The 15,967-nt window shown below is 37.5% G+C and overlaps 2 protein-coding genes across 2 annotated transcripts in view; both read right to left on the bottom strand.

Moving 5' to 3' along the window:
• Positions 1–253: 253 nt before the first annotated feature.
• LOC127411661 (cyclin-dependent kinase-like 1) lies at positions 254–9,393 on the bottom strand. Its single transcript, XM_051647375.1, has 10 exons — positions 8,823–9,393; positions 8,216–8,383; positions 5,147–5,268; positions 4,608–4,680; positions 2,898–2,988; positions 2,583–2,783; positions 1,936–2,018; positions 1,775–1,831; positions 1,168–1,323; positions 254–398 (listed from the first exon to the last, which is right to left on the bottom strand). Exons 2-10 carry the CDS (start codon positions 8,381–8,383, stop codon positions 297–299), a joined length of 1,053 nt encoding a protein of 350 aa, XP_051503335.1. The 5' UTR covers positions 8,823–9,393; the 3' UTR covers positions 254–296.
• A 1,132-nt stretch (positions 9,394–10,525) lies between these two features.
• Positions 10,526–15,967, bottom strand: part of LOC127411641 (mitogen-activated protein kinase kinase kinase kinase 5-like) — a 68,491-nt gene continuing 63,049 nt past the window's right edge. The window contains exons 32-33 of the mRNA XM_051647348.1: positions 13,575–13,630; positions 10,526–11,475 (exon numbers count right to left, since the gene is read on the bottom strand). Of these exons, the coding sequence (XP_051503308.1) occupies positions 11,388–11,475; positions 13,575–13,630 (144 nt within the window). The 3' untranslated portion in view covers positions 10,526–11,387. The remainder of the gene's footprint in view (positions 11,476–13,574; positions 13,631–15,967) is intronic.

Genomic DNA, 15,967 nt, shown 5'->3' with positions numbered 1-15,967 from the left:
TATAGTAAATTATCTAAAAAGGAAAAATGCCCTACAGCGCTAACTCTTCTACAGCACTGATCTCAGTCTCTAATCAAACAATAAAGCACAGCACAACATTCAATTTTATTAACGTTATTATTGCTGTTGTCATACTTTTATTTATTTATTTTTTACATAAATTCCTCTGTGAGTCTTTGCTTTGGCAGTGTGACATCATTGTTCTACAGGCAGAGCAGAGCTCTTTGTCTCACACACATACACCAGCTGGGAGGTGGATGGTCAGTTCTTATTGGTTCCTGAGGAGTCGACTTCCATCATATGTTGGGCAGATGATAGTTGAATTTGCGCAGGTTGTTGTAGTATTTTCTGTTCTCCACAGCTGGGAACACAGTACTGCTGGCCAACTGGGGTAGATACTAGACAGAGAAAAGGGGCAATCGAAATATTATAATATATTAGACAGAGTTCCCACGGTAAAGGAAAACCTGGAGTTATCATGACATTTGTAAATTGTTTTCCAGGCCTAGATATTGCACTTGTGTAGAGTAATACTCAGCTCTCCTTATGCATGTGCAACTGAAATACAGGTGTCTAATATGCATATCTGTAGAGAAATAGGTTTATTTAATCAGGCCCACCAGGATTTCGCAGCACTTTTTCCTGATTTTTGTGGCCCAAAATGACTGAATTTGCTGCGGCTTTTCTCAAATTTTGCGGTATTTTTTTTATGTTGTTGTAGTGAAAACTCACAAATCATCATTATGTACCTCTATAATTGTAGAATTACATGTAAATATTTTAGTGCACAATAACTTTCTATGCAGTTAGCAAGCAAAAAACAAACAAACAAAACAGAATTACACACAAAAATGCCATACATTTAGGTTACCTTAACTTAAATAGTTAAGTTAATTTTATATGGTCACCAAGTTAAGGGAACTTAATTACACAAGTTTTGGAGACACCATTACTCAATTCACTTTAGGGAACGAGTTTACTCAAGTCAACTTATTAGGGTTTTCAGTGTATGATTCCTTATCTATCTAAATTTTAATTTGACAAAATCCTTATCCAGTATTCACAAACAAATAGAAATGTCATGCAAAAGTAATACAAATTCACTGGTCAAAAATTGTGGGAACCCTGATTTCTGTGGGGGGAAACGTTGTAGTCACGTTAACAGACCCCAGGTGGCAGGTGTTTGCGTGGCTGGCGTGTGCGTTTCTTGCGGTCCAGTTCACGAGTTACACTCTCGCTTTCCTCTCGCAGACTGTCAAAGTACGGCTGTTCCAATAACTGCTCACAAGACAACCTCTCTGCTGGATCCATCCGCAAACAACCCTGAAAGAGAGAGACAAATGTACTGGTGCTGAGTGCGCAGCGGTCTTCTGAATGAATGGAGTGTTACGCAAGCCCCGACCACAAGAAGTGAAATAGTATCTGTAATGTTATTTTTGACAATTTAGCGATCACATGAATGAGAGGGAAGAGACTGCAGTAAAGGTGATCTGGCAGAGGGTTTTTTTTCTACAAGAGTCTTTACACTGCAAAGTTGAGGCATGTTTTCTGTATAGTGTGCACAAGAATCAACACTGGACAATGTAATACATTGTTTTCCATGATTGTTATTCATTGCGAATACATTAATGCTGCTTCTGCGTAAATGCAGCATATAAATGCTGCCTAGATGTGACTTCTGTGACTTTGCAGTGAAAAAACTGCTCTAGATAGGTAAATCTATCTAAAATCAGAATATCATTGGCTGATAATGCAGTGTGTGTGTTTATCTGACCTTCATTAGGCTCAGCGCCTGATATGAGAGGTTCGGATACTTCAGTTCAAGAGGCTCCTATACATAAACACACATCATGTAATAAAGCGGATGTTAATTTTCTAGATCTCTAAAATTCAACTTATGCAGAATGGGGAAAAAAAATATAATGAACAGCTCACCATCTCCTGCGGTTCAGGGACACAAACTCCGCTGAAGAACTGGTTAGTGCTAAACACCTGCTGATGGCGAGGAATCAACTCACCTGTAAGCACAACAACAAGAACACACAGAGAAAACACTCACACACATTAGAAACTCACACACACACACATTTACTGCACTAAAACTGCATACATTGTCCCCATAAAGTATTTAGACACTTAAGATACACTTACACATATATTATTGTCTTTGCATTATAAAAAAAATATATAAAAATAATTGTAAAGATTCAAGCAAAACATTACATGAACAGATTTCAAATTATAAAACAATTAAAAAATGGTATTTGGACACTTTCTGGCTTTCCAACTTTGAAAAAGTCCATGGTTAATGTGATGAACTATACCTGTAATTATTCTGCTAGAAAACTTGTATGAACTGACTTCATACATCCACTAAAAATCACCTTGGGACCAGTTGGTTAAAAGAAAAGTGATGCTAGTTCTGAGAAGATCTCTTACAGCATTCTTTGCAGATGTCAGGTGGTTTGATATTTTAAAATATAATGCAATGGAATTTATAAAGTGTCCAAATACCTTCTGGGGCCATTGTGCATCCATTCACACAACATATGAAAAGCTGTAATTCTGTGTGAATCCCTGACCTAAAGTTTTCCTGATGAGATAGAGCTGGTCTACATCGGATTTGCCCGGCCATAGAGGGGCGCCAGATAGCAGCTCAGCAAACACACAACCCACTGCCCAGACGTCCACTGGTGGGCCATATTGTGTGTCTCCCACTAAGAGTTCTGGAGCTCGGTACCACCGTGTCGCTACATAATCTGTGTAATAATCACACGGACCAGCTGCAAAGAGAGCAAGTAGTTTCAGATGAGTATAGCATGTAAGATGTCAGTAACATTTGCTAGGGAGTGTTTGTGGTTTTGTGTTGTATAATGTGTATGTATGTGTGCACATACTGAGGATCCTGGCAAAGCCAAAGTCACAGAGTTTGATGACCTGATGTTTGGTGATGAGTATATTTTCAGGCTTTACGTCTCTGTGAATACACTAAGCACACATGCATAAATTAGGAGTTATTAAATCATTACTCTGAAAGCTGATCCTGAGTCAGTATGCTTATGCCACATTAAGGATATTCTAATAAAAACATCTTATCTATAAACAGTATTCAGTCACTGTAATATCAGCCTTTACCTTACTGATTAACATTTAAACATTTAATGAAGTGGCTTTCTAGAAGGTTGTTTGGACAAAAACTTAAGCAGGTAACACAAGATTTGAATGTAGTAATGAGACGAAGCCTGGAAGTGTAAACAATATCACCACGGGCTAAATTCACGAAACATTCCTAAGAATAAAATTATATTTTCTTCTTATTTTCTAGCATCAGATAAAATGTACAAATATTTTGTATTCCTGAAAATACTTAATGCTTAACAACGTTTTTACGAACGTATAATTTACCATAAGATCTTTTTATTAACACTTTACATTACTGTACATTTGTAAAGGCTTTATTAATTTTTTTTATTTTATCCCCTTTTCTCCCCAATTTTGGAATGCCCAATTCCCACTACTTAGTAGGTCCTCATGGTGGTGCGATTACTCACCTCAATCCAGGTGGCGGAGGACAAGTCTCAGTTGCCTCCGCTTCTGAGACGGTCAACCCGTGCATCTTATCACGTGGCTCACTGTGCATGACACCGCGGAGACTCACAGCATGTGGAGGCTCATGCTACTCTTCGCGATCCACACACAACTTACCACGCGCCCCATTGAGAGTGAGAACCACTAATCGCGACCACGAGGAGGTTACCCGATGTGACTCTACCCTCCCTAGCAACCGGGCCAATTTGGTTGCTTAGTAGACCTGGCTGGAGTCACTCAGCACACCCTGGATTCGAACTCGTTACTCCAGGGTGGTAGTCAGAGTCAATACTCGCTGAGCTAGCCAGGTCCTATAATGGGGTTTATTAATAACTAATAAGTCATTTAAAATGTAATATAAATCATTAATATGCATTATAACAAAATTAACAAAAGGGCAACTTTAAGCCAATACTTGCCAAATAGTGAGAATTTTAACTTAATGTACATGTTATAAATGCTTAATAAATACACGTAGTCATACTTATATTAATCAATAACATAAAATGCCGTAATTCATGATTTATATCACAGTGCACCAAAAATAGACAAAAATAGTGAGAATAAAAGGTCTTTACACACTTCTATTGTCACTTTCAGGACTTAATGCTCATTCACAGCATTTGTCCTGATGACCACTCTGAACTTTATATGTACGTAAGTGTCTAATGTTGACATCTCCTTAATAAATGTGTCCATTTGAAATTAAGGTTCATTTTAACAGGTTACTAATGTTGAATATGTGTTATTATACCTGGTGCATTTATAACATGCAAAGTAAAATGGCTTACTATTTGGCAGATATTGTATGAAACTAAGTCACCCTTTTATGCATGTTGTTATAACCACATATCAGTGCATTTGTAAATAAATGATTAACTCATTCATGAACCCCTTCCTTAACCCTTATCAAAATGTAAATTAATGTAAAGTGTTTCCAACTTAATTCGTTTCTTAAGAAGATGTTTGTGAAACTGGCCCCTGGTTTAGAAAGGCTGCAGCAGGTTTGAAATTCTTACTTTATGTTTGTGACAGAAGTTCACAGCTTGAAGTGTTTGCCAGATGATGCTTTTTACCATGTGCTCTGGAACACTGAGTGAACACAAACAATTTAGTATCACAACTCAGTTACAGGAAAACAACACAGTTATAGTTCACCCTTCTCTGTTCCCTCTGTCAACTTTAACCCACACTATACTAACCTTGGGTACTGATGGGACAGAGCTCTGTGTATGATATAGTGTAGCCTATATATTTGCAAATGTGAGTGTGCTCTTTTGTTTGAGCTTTGTTGAAAGTGGACTCATAAATCAGTGCTGTCATATAGAGAGAGACAGAGAGAAAGTGACAGAGAGAAACAGAAAGAGTTAAATGATCACAGTCCTGCTTTTTACAGCGTCTCCCTCAAATGCACCGCAGAGGGCAAATGCATCCTGCTGTAAACATTCCACTACATACATGGCTGGGTGTCATAGCAACAAAAACACAATATGTCTGTTAGTGTGAGAAACACAGAGCTGTTTTATAGGTGTGCTTGTGTGTTTGTGTGTGCGCTCACCCTCGTGGGTATCTGTCCAGCTCGTTGAGGACAGTGTGGTCGCAGTATTCAAACACCAGATGCAGTTTTCTCTTTCTCCTGAACACTTCGATCAGATTCACCAGGTTGGGATGTTTCAGTTGCTACACACACAAAAAAGGATTTCAGTGCGTTAAAACATACACAATGTGGACAAAAGTATGTTTGATTGGAAATCCCCGTCTAATTAACGGCTTGGCTCTTCCAGTAATTCCAGAGAAGATTAATCTTAATGCTATGGCATACAACAACATTCTAGAGAAATGTGTGCTTCAGTTTGGAGGAGGGCCCTTTACTGTTCCAGCATTATAATGCCCCTATGCACAAAGCGAGGTCCATAAAGGAATGCTTTAATGACTGGCCTACCCAAGGCCCAGACGAGAACACCATTGAAAACCTGTAAGAATAATTGGTACATAGACTGTGAGCCAGACCCCATCACCTAAAACAGTGCCTGACCTCACAGATTCACTTGCATTCAAAAATAGCTCTTTGGCTGAAATTGATTCAAACATGGATAGTGGTTACACATGTTTGAAATGAGTTTTATAACTTGAAAATAATATGTAATATTAACACAAACACTTTGTGTAGAAAGAACATAGTTAAATTGGGTAAACTCAACAAAATTAGATGTGTAAATCTTCCTCAAATCTCTTATTTCTTTATGTACTAACAGTAAAAGAGAATGTTAGCATGCTAAATAAATGCTGGTTTGAAGCACTACAGAGTGTAGTTTAGTAACTAGCGAGCAATCAATTTCATGAACCACATCTACCTGTCCTCATCGTTAGCTCATGCTCCACTCTTCATTATAATGGTAACCCCCAAAACTCAAACAAAACAGAAACTCTTTTAAATCTGAACATAACAACATTAAACAGGTATCCGCATTCATATTCATCTTGCACAAAAACACTCAAAATAACACTTAATTTCAACATTTACTCTCCCTATCGAGTCCCATGCAAAGCATGCTGAAAAATGGATATCCCCTACCCAGTTTCACTAATGCTACATTAAAGGTGCTATAAGCGATTTTAGCCATTCTGGAATTTCCACAATATTAAGACATTGGATTAGCCATGCCCCCTCTTTCCAAAACCCCACAATCCAAAGATACCAAATGAGCTTTATTGAGACCGACACCAAGCAGTAGCGGTTGTCAAAAAAAAAAAAAAAAAAAAAAAAAAACAGCAGCATAATGGTGCCCTCAACTGGCAACTGTTATGAACAACATGGCATAAAAATGGCATTAAGCCTCAATAATTAGCTTAATCTACAATACTATGAGAACATGCAAAATTATTGACAGGCAGAAAGCATCATTGTCCGCATCTGGCAGACACATTTTTGTTTGCTGTTTACAGGGTCTAGAGCTGTCACGGAGATCAGTGAGATATCTCACGACACTTATTTCATTAATATCTTTCAGGGAGTAGGACATTTTTTTTGCATACCTTTCCATGAAAAACATGGCTTACAGCACCTTTAACACCACAAAACATACTCATGTAGTCCCAACTCAAATGGATTAAGTAAACTTCCATTTTACAAATAAAAATGTATAGAATGCAATGAAATTAAGTTGTGATGAAATGTTCTAGAATTGTGTTGATTTAGTTAAATTTAATTAAGCATACTGAACAAGCAATAAAAAATCATTTTTGAGTGTGTCTGAATGAGAGCAAATCCACACAGCCATATGGAAAGCCTTCCCAGAAGATTGAAAGCTGTTACAGCAACAAAATGAGTGATTGATGTCTAAATTTTGATATGAGTGAGGTTTTAAGGTGTCCACTTGTTTAGCCATATAGTGTAGTTTATATGTGTCTATACATGTATGCTGAAAGAGACAAGCAGCTGCATGTCTTATCAGATGCATATCATAAAACCACACCCCACATCTCCAACAGCTGTGTGAAGTTATAGCCAATTTTACAACTTTGTTACCATGATGATGCTATGTCAACAAACCTTATAACCCTAAAGCTAATGTAAAAATGACAATTTAAACAACTTTACAGCTCAAATAATACACAAGTTTTAACAGAAGAATTAATGCAAGTGTGTTAATAAAATTATGAGCTTCACATTTCTGTTTAAACCCTCAAAAATGGGCAACATTCACTTCCATTGTAAGTGCCTCACTAAAACCCAGATTCTTTCTTTTTCTTTTTCTTTTTTTTTCTTTTTTTAAGAAAAGCAGGGACGATTTGAAACACATTTTTGTGGTAATCAACATTATGCCACAAATGCTGTCGATTGAGTTTAACTTGTATTGAAGCCGGAATATTCCTTTAACAACATTAGTTAACATAAGCTAACAATGAACAATACTTAAGCATTTATTAATCTTATTTAAAGTTCATTTTAACATATAGCAATACATTGTTAAAATCGAACATTAATGCACTATGAACTAACAATCAACAGTGGTATTTTTATTAACTAACATTAGCAAAGATTTATAAATTATGTAAAAAGGATACCATGCAATAACTAATGTTAAGGAATGGAAAGTGTTAACGTAACAGAACCATTCTGAACTGAAAAATAAGTTTAAACTCACCTCCTTATGAACTAACCAAGACTTGAACCAGCCCATTTAGACAATAATAGAGATTTAATCAAAATTAGCACTTTTTCCAGCCTGTGGAACAGTAACTGGCCATCATTATTAAAGAAATAAAACAACCCTGAAGTGAGAGGAAGAGGAAAACCAAGAATATTCAATCATGCAGAACTGTGAAATTAATTGGTAAGCCAGTGTTGGCTGATATGTTAGATCTTCAAAGGGCCACAGCTCTGCTCTCACCTGAAAGAGTTTGCAAATCACACAAGAGCTCCAAACACTGAGTATATTCAAACACATCTCGCCTGATGAGAGAAAAATAACACAATACGGATGGCACACACGATTCTTCCACTATTATTAACTTTGATTCCTCATTTAAAGGCTACTACTATTACTAATACTAATTTAAAAGAATTACAAAGAACCTAAATGACTTGTTTCATCCCTAAAACATTCATTATATCGAGTGTTACCTTCAGCATGCGGATTTCTCTGAGCGCTATTTTCTTAATGATGGGATCGTCTTCAGACTCCACGAACTTCTTGATGGCGACGATTTGTCCGGTGTCTTTATTCCTGCACTTGAACACGACGCCGTACGAGCCCTCTCCGATCTTACTGATCTTTTCATACTTCTCCATCTGTCACACCACCAGCAGAACACACTTAACAATCATCTTTACGTTGATCTAAATGCATAGTAATTAACTGGTTAACTAAAGCCATACGTGACGTGAGGTTTGTAAATGGCACATTCATGCAGAATGATACACAAAACATGAATCCTCACATTGTATTTATTTGTACCTCACCAACAAGTCACTCAGTTGTTAATGTCTATTGAAAATGTATAAAAAAATCTTTATTTGAGGTATTACTGTTGTTGTAGAAATGACTGCAGTGCTCTAGTGAGCTTAAGTGTGATTGATAAGAGTGAATGCAGTTTAAGAAGCAAAATACTGATTTTAAGTTGCACCTGCTGATGTTCAATAGTACCGAGTACATTTCTAGAACAAAAACAGAAGAAAAAATAAAATAAAACATAATACAGAACAAAAATGTGATTTACACACTGCTTACTTGCTATATGCCGCATCCAAAATAATAATAATAATTATTATTATTATTAATTAGAAAATGAAAGCGTACACAATTCGAGATTTGTCAAATAAACCGGAGCTGGACGGCACGCGCTCGAGGCCGCTGTCGCTGGTGTTGAGTACAAGTGACGGACGGATGAAGCCGTGTGTCCGCGGAGCGTGAGAATGTGTTTGAGTTCGCATGGAGAAGAAAACACGCTATTTACAAGCGGCTGGTCGCCACAGAAACTGAGTCCAGACTCCGCCTCCCCTCCGCGCGCGCTTCAGTCTGCACGGTAACACGATGAAAGCTACAAACAATTCGCGCTGTCTGACCCGAGATCAGTATCGAGTGCAGTGGGACAGTAAAACCCTGCATCCGATGGCACACTATATATAACGGCTGCAACGCCGTTGTTTCCAGATGTAAACACACCCGTGCGCGTGAGCGTTTTGTGTGTCTGCACGCGGATAACCAGTGAATTAACCTCTCGTATACATGGAATGTTTTTGGTAACACTTTGCAATTAGGTTCCAATTGTTAACATGAACAATGAACAATACTTTTACAGCATTTATTAAACTTGGTTAATGTTAATTTCATTTTTAAACTCAAATGTTTTTTTTTTTCTTGTTAGACAAGTACACACACTGAGCACTTGATTAGGAACAATATAGTCCTAATAAAGTTCCTGGAGTGGTTGTGCATTCTGAGATGCTATTCTGCTCACTGCAAGCAGGGCAGTGGTGGTTAAGGCTCTGGATTACTGATCAGAAGGTTGGGGGTTCAAGCCCCAGCACTGCCAAGATGCCACTGTTGGGCCCTTGAGCAAGGCCCTTGACCCTATCTGTTCCAGGGGTGCCGTATCATGGCTGACCCTGCACTCTGACCCCAGCTTAGTTGGGATATGTGAAAAAAAAAAAAGAAAAAAAAAGAGAAAAAGAATTTCACTATATATGTGATAAATAAAATTAATTAAAAATTATCTGTTATCTGAGTTACCACAGCCTTTCTGTCAGCTCAAACCAGTCTGGCCATTCATCTCTCTCATCAAAAAGGCATTTCCATCTGCAGAACTGCTGCTCACTGGATGTTTTTTTTTTTGTTTTTGGCACCATTCAGAGTTAACTCTAGAGCCTGTTGTGCATGAAAATCCCAGATCATCAGCAGTTACACAAATGCTCAAACCAGTCTGACATCAAAAAATCATGCCATGGTCAAAATCACTGAGATCACATTTTTTCCCCATTCTGATGGTTGATGTGAACATTAACTGAAGCTCCTGACCCGTATCCGCATGGTTATATACACTGCACTGCTGACACACGATTGGCTGATTAGATAATCGCATGAATACGTTGGTGTACAGGTGTTCCTAATAAAATGCTCAGTGAGAGTATACAAGAGAATAAACAACTCTTTCAGTTGACCACACTAACAAACTGTTATCGTCAATGTACTTTACTGCTGTTCTAATTACGACACCTACAAAATTATAACCCTACCCCTTACAGACACCTTTGGACAAGACGTTATTTGGCCCATTAACAACCTTTTTTAGTGAGCATGTCTGTTCATGTTGGTTTAGAAAGATTTTACTATATTTGTATGATTTTCAGACTCCCAAAGATGTGCCAGAACAGAATGGCGGATCCCTGCAGGAGCTGCGAGTCTCGTTTCAAATGAAGTGACTTTCACAAATACACTGTTAACAATTGCCTTTTTATTACAAAAGCTGCATACATTAAAACTAAAGCAACGGAAATACTCGAGCTATCACAGTAACCTCACATCTCCCATGTTTTGTCATTTTTAAATACAAAAAGAAAATGTACAAAAGTGCTTACATGGTGCAAGTATGAATTAAAGTTACTTTTAAAAAGATATAATTGAAAACTTTAAAATTTTACTCTGCTGGAGATGGAAGTGAAAGAGAAAATTACTTGCAGCAGAAATATATTCACCCAGTAACATGAGGGCAAAATGCATCACTCACATGAATCGGCTGAATAAATAACACTCACTCACTCTCCCCAAATAGCAGGTGTGAAAGCCTGCCGTTTTAAATCCACATTAACACAAAACTTTCACGAAAGCTCAAGTTAGTTACATGTTTAATAAAACGGTTCCCTCATATGGCACTTTTTAAGCAGCTTTTTTTTTTTTTTTGCTCAATGTTCTTTAAGTTGTTTTTATTACAATTAATATTTTACATTTTGAATGGCTATAATTAATAAGGTTAAAAAATGTTGAGCAGTTTTTACATGCAGTTCTAGCAATTGCTTAACTTGCATATGACTGGCTGCTGTAGAACTACATGCAAATTTGCTTCCGAAAGCCCATTCAGAACTTCATGGAGTTTGTTTCTGAATGACCATCTGCAGTGGACAGAAGTCTGGCAGTGGGCAGAGTATTGCACAAGGCTGCAGTGAGATTTAGCACTAAACACAGTCTGCTCATTAACTCAGCTGTGGTCGTCCAGTACATCGGTGCCGTTCCAAATGAAAGCATCATGGGTACTGCAATGGCTCCAAGTACAGCATGTCTGAATGTCTAGGGGTGGAGCTAATAACTGTTCTCATGTCCAGCCAGGATGTAGAGGTTACTGAGAGCTGTGGGGTGATCCGTGGGTCTGCTCTCCAGAACAACCACCCTAAACATACAGACAGAATATTATTATTACACAAATACATTTACCAGAATCAACATGTACCATATACAGGAGATAAGTGTAATGACGGAGAAAGAAAGTGATGAAGATGCCAATGTAGAGGGGTTGCTTGAGGTTGGTGCCAGTGTGTGGTCGTGTCCTCAAGCAACAGGTAACAGATGAAATTACAGCACAGACACCAGCCAGGCACTGCCAGTGTAAATAAAAGATGGAGATCAGGAAGGGAGAGTGAAAGAGAGAGAAACAGCATGTCCTAAAGAGGGTCCTGGGGTGGTACAGTGGCATTGTGTATGTGGTGTCAACGAATGATGTCACAGATCAGTATCTCTGAACAAACCAACAGTTTTAAATGGAGTTAAATATGAAGTGTGCAATTTCAGGGCCACTAGCAGCATCCTCATTTGATATTGCAATAATAATGCTTTCTGAAAACTCTCCCTGTCTGACAATGGACCCTTTTCACATATCCGGCTTGGAGAGCGGACGTAGATGCAGGGTTGGAAGGGTTACTTTTGAAATGTATTCCACTACAGATTACAGAATATATGCTGTAAAATGTAATTTGTACCGTATTTTGTTAGATTACTCAAGGTCAGTAACGTATTCTAAATACTTTGGATTAATTCTTCAGCACTGGTAGATTTTTTCACTTGTTTTGACTATTAAAAAAAATCTGCCAGTACAGTAAGACAAAATACACATGTTAAAAATACATTCTTATGCAGTGTTGTTTCTAAAACAAATAAATCAAATTGATCTTGTTTTAAGGATTTTTAGATATTTTCACAAGAAAACAATACAAAAATTATCATCAAGAATACGATTCTTGCCCTAATATCAAAGGTCTTACTAGAAAAAAAGAAATTATGATCCAACGTGAATTTTCTTGATAAAAAAATATGATCGTGCCTGGTAACGTGCATGTAAAATGGCTAGAAATAGCATTTTAGCTGAGCGTAAAGCTGACAATTTACACAAGTTTTATTTCTATTTCTTCTGCTCCAAACTTACTTCAAACTTACTTCTCTGTCTGCTCGTATGAATGTAACACATCATAAGAAAGTGTTTCACTGCTGTTCAAATGCACTTTGGATCGCATCATTTATATGTATAAATGTTTTCCATCTGAAAGGACTATATATTAAATGAAACAAATGACAATAAAATGTAAAGTAATCTCTTCAGTAATCAAAATACTTTTTGAATGTGACTTTATTCTAATTACCAGTGATTTAAATTGTAACTGTAGTGGAATATAGTTACTTATATTTTGTATTTTAAATATGTAATCCTGTTACATGTATTCCGTTACTCCCCAACCCTGAGTAGATGAATGGCGGTGAATGGGAGACCATAGCATTTGCTTACCTGTTTGCTCCAAATTTTATTTTATAAATAAATAAAAAAATCAATGATTATGCTTTCACAGGTTTACAAATGAAGATAAAAATATGGAGCGCTGGATAACAGCAGTAAGAAGAGAGAAATACACCAAATTTTCTGTCACTCCCTCAACAGCTGTTTGAAGCCTCATTGCAGCTGTGGTAACTGATTTAAACAACATATTCCAGGGTAATGTAATACAAATTACAAATAAAATTGAAAATATTAAAAAGTTTGCTACATTTACGTTGTTAAAGAAGGCGGACAAACAGGTAGCCTCCGCCCTAAACTCATGCTATTGGTTAAGCCAATGTTGCTGTGTTAGGCTGGTCGGGATTCTCAAACCAACAGCAATGTTTTGATAGCACCACAAAGCCACATTATTTACGCTTTTCATGGAAATCAACCTACAAACAGCTTGGTAAACTGACTTTAAAATTTCACTGAAGTTTGGGTCAGACATTGAGATCTCAATTCTCTCACTGTAGAAAGAAATCCAGCCAGGGAAACCATGTTCTCCCTAGCGGCTTTTCTCCTTCTCATGTAACTATTTCTTTTGTGGGGGAGGGAAAATGCTAGATGGGGACATCGAGTGGGTGGAGAGAAATGTTTCCAGGTGACAACAGGTGAAACAGAAGGAAATAGATGGTGATGTAAGGAAAAATAGACAGAGGAAAGTGATTTGATCCAGTTCTAACCTGTCTGATCCCAGGAGTCTGAACACTCTGCTTGGGTCGGAAATCTCCTGTGTTACCTACAGACAGACGAGTGGAAATATTCTTTAATAAACAAGTGTACATCTGCAGAAATATATTCCCAGCAGAGTTCCTATTAGTTTCATAAAAGACAACAAAGGGGACAAAAACTGTCAAAACATTTGGTTGTAATAAAATTGAGACATTTTTCCACATTTCAAACCTTGCTGCTCAAAAAAAGAAGAATTAAATATAGATTAAATGAAATCGTACTGATACTAAAGCTACAGACTATTGCCACTTTTTCACTATTGGGCCGAACGGTTCTTGCTGCAAAACCATGCCGTTCTGGGCCAATTTCTTTTTCCACTGTAGTGCTGCGAAATCAGGATCAGAATGTACATATCAAATACGTCAGTTGGTGGATGTGTGATAGGTAAACATTAAAGCAAGTGCGCTATGGACAATCACAAATTCCAGTTTTTAGGAATTTTTCCCCTGGTTTTTACTTGGCTAAAACACAGGAAAGACCTGGCCCGTGTCACCCAATTGTGAAAAAGTGTTTTATGCTAATTCTTTAATAACAGGCTGCTACAATGAATACATCTGAAGAACAACTATTACCAGTAACTGTATTTACCAAAATTAGCTTTTAATGTTGCAAATGAGACATCCACAAGTGCAAGTGTATATTTAGCTTTGTTTGCAAATATTCATCTGTAACAGTCCATAATTTGGAATAGACAAAAATTCTGACCAGTGAGAGTGAACACACATTTTCCACTAATTTCCTGTTGTGGAATTATTTGAATGAGCAGGGGTCTACAGAGGTATCATTGCTTTTAGACCCTCCCTTTAAAGGGATAGTTCACCCAAAAATGAAAATTCTCATTTAATCACTTTCATGCCATCCCAGATGTGTATGACTTTCTTCTGCTGAACACAAAGATTTTTAGAAGAATATCTCAGCTCTGTAGGTCCTTTCAACACAAGTGAATGGTGACCAGACATTTGAAGCTCCAAAAATCACATAAAAGGTACATAAAGTAATCCACATGACTCCAGTTTTTAAATCTATGTTTTATGAAGCAATGCAACACTTTGGATGAGAAACAGATCAATATTTAAATAATTTTTTTTACTATAAATCTCCACTTTCTCTTTCAGAATGTGAAAGTGAAAGTGGAGATTTATAGTAAAAAAGGACTTAAATATTTATCTGTTTCTCACCCACACTTATATCACTTCTGAAGATATGGATTTAACCACTGGAGTCGTATGGATTACTATTATGCTGCCTTTATGTGATTTTTGGAGCTTCAAAGTTCTGGTCACCATTCACTTGCATTGTATATGAACCTGCAGAGCTGAAATATTCTTCTAAAAATCTTTGTTTGTGTTCAGCAGAGGAAGGAAAGGAAGGATACACATCTGGGATGGCATGAAAGTGAGTAAATGATGAGAGAATTTTTATTTTTTGGGTGAACTATCCCTTTACTGTTTTTCCTGTCTATGTAGGCAGTTCTTGGCCAGAATGAGCTGCAATGTGGACCAGACTTTGTCATTTGTCAAAAGTCTGGTTCTGTGAGACCACACCCAGTCTCATAAACTTTTAACAATGGCTGGAGACATCACACACACACAGCAAGAAAACTACAACAGGTGGCAATGCAGGTGCACCACCTGCCATGCTTCATAGCTTACCCTACACACAGGGGTGTAGGTGTGGAGTGCTAAAGGAGAAAAACAGCTGAATAATTTAATTCAATTACTCTGTCCAGTGGGAGCTTTCTGATTGTACATTAATTTTACATCATCCATCATACCCTGTCATCTAAAGACACACACTTTCTGTCCGTCACACTTGCACACACACACTATCATATGTCATAAAGACACAGCGCTTCACCTCCAGGAGACCTCTGGCCTTTTATTTTGCACACGGCTGCACAGCTAAGAAACATGAAACAAAATCACACACACATCACCTATTACAACTACACTCTATCACTGTGCATGCACACACACTGAAATGGGCTGAAATGAGCTTTTGTTCCCATGTTAAGTGTTTCGATATATTTTGTTCCATGTGCAAGGGTGTACCATTGTAGCTGAGGGGAGCAACCTTACAGGGCCTTCACACATACAGCAATTTTATCACTAGAAGTCGCAGAGTGGCTGTATAGTTGGACGTAGTAGCCGCTAAAACGGCTGGATGCCCTATTGTTATTGGTATGCTGCACAACTGGCTGTGGCTGTCGGAGGGTAAAGTGTTTGTATATAAACTGCAGCAGAAGGGTTAGTATTGATACAAATTTCTGGATTCAAATCCGATTCACAAGCTCTCGAGTCGATCTGATTTCGATTCAATATCGATTCTTATGGTTATAATGTCA

The sequence above is a fragment of the Myxocyprinus asiaticus genome, chromosome 21 (assembly GCF_019703515.2).
Source record: "Myxocyprinus asiaticus isolate MX2 ecotype Aquarium Trade chromosome 21, UBuf_Myxa_2, whole genome shotgun sequence".
NCBI classification, from domain to species: Eukaryota; Metazoa; Chordata; class Actinopteri; order Cypriniformes; family Catostomidae; genus Myxocyprinus; species Myxocyprinus asiaticus.
The sequence above is the reverse complement of the archived record's forward strand: the minus strand, read 5'-3'. Positions and strand labels throughout refer to the sequence as shown.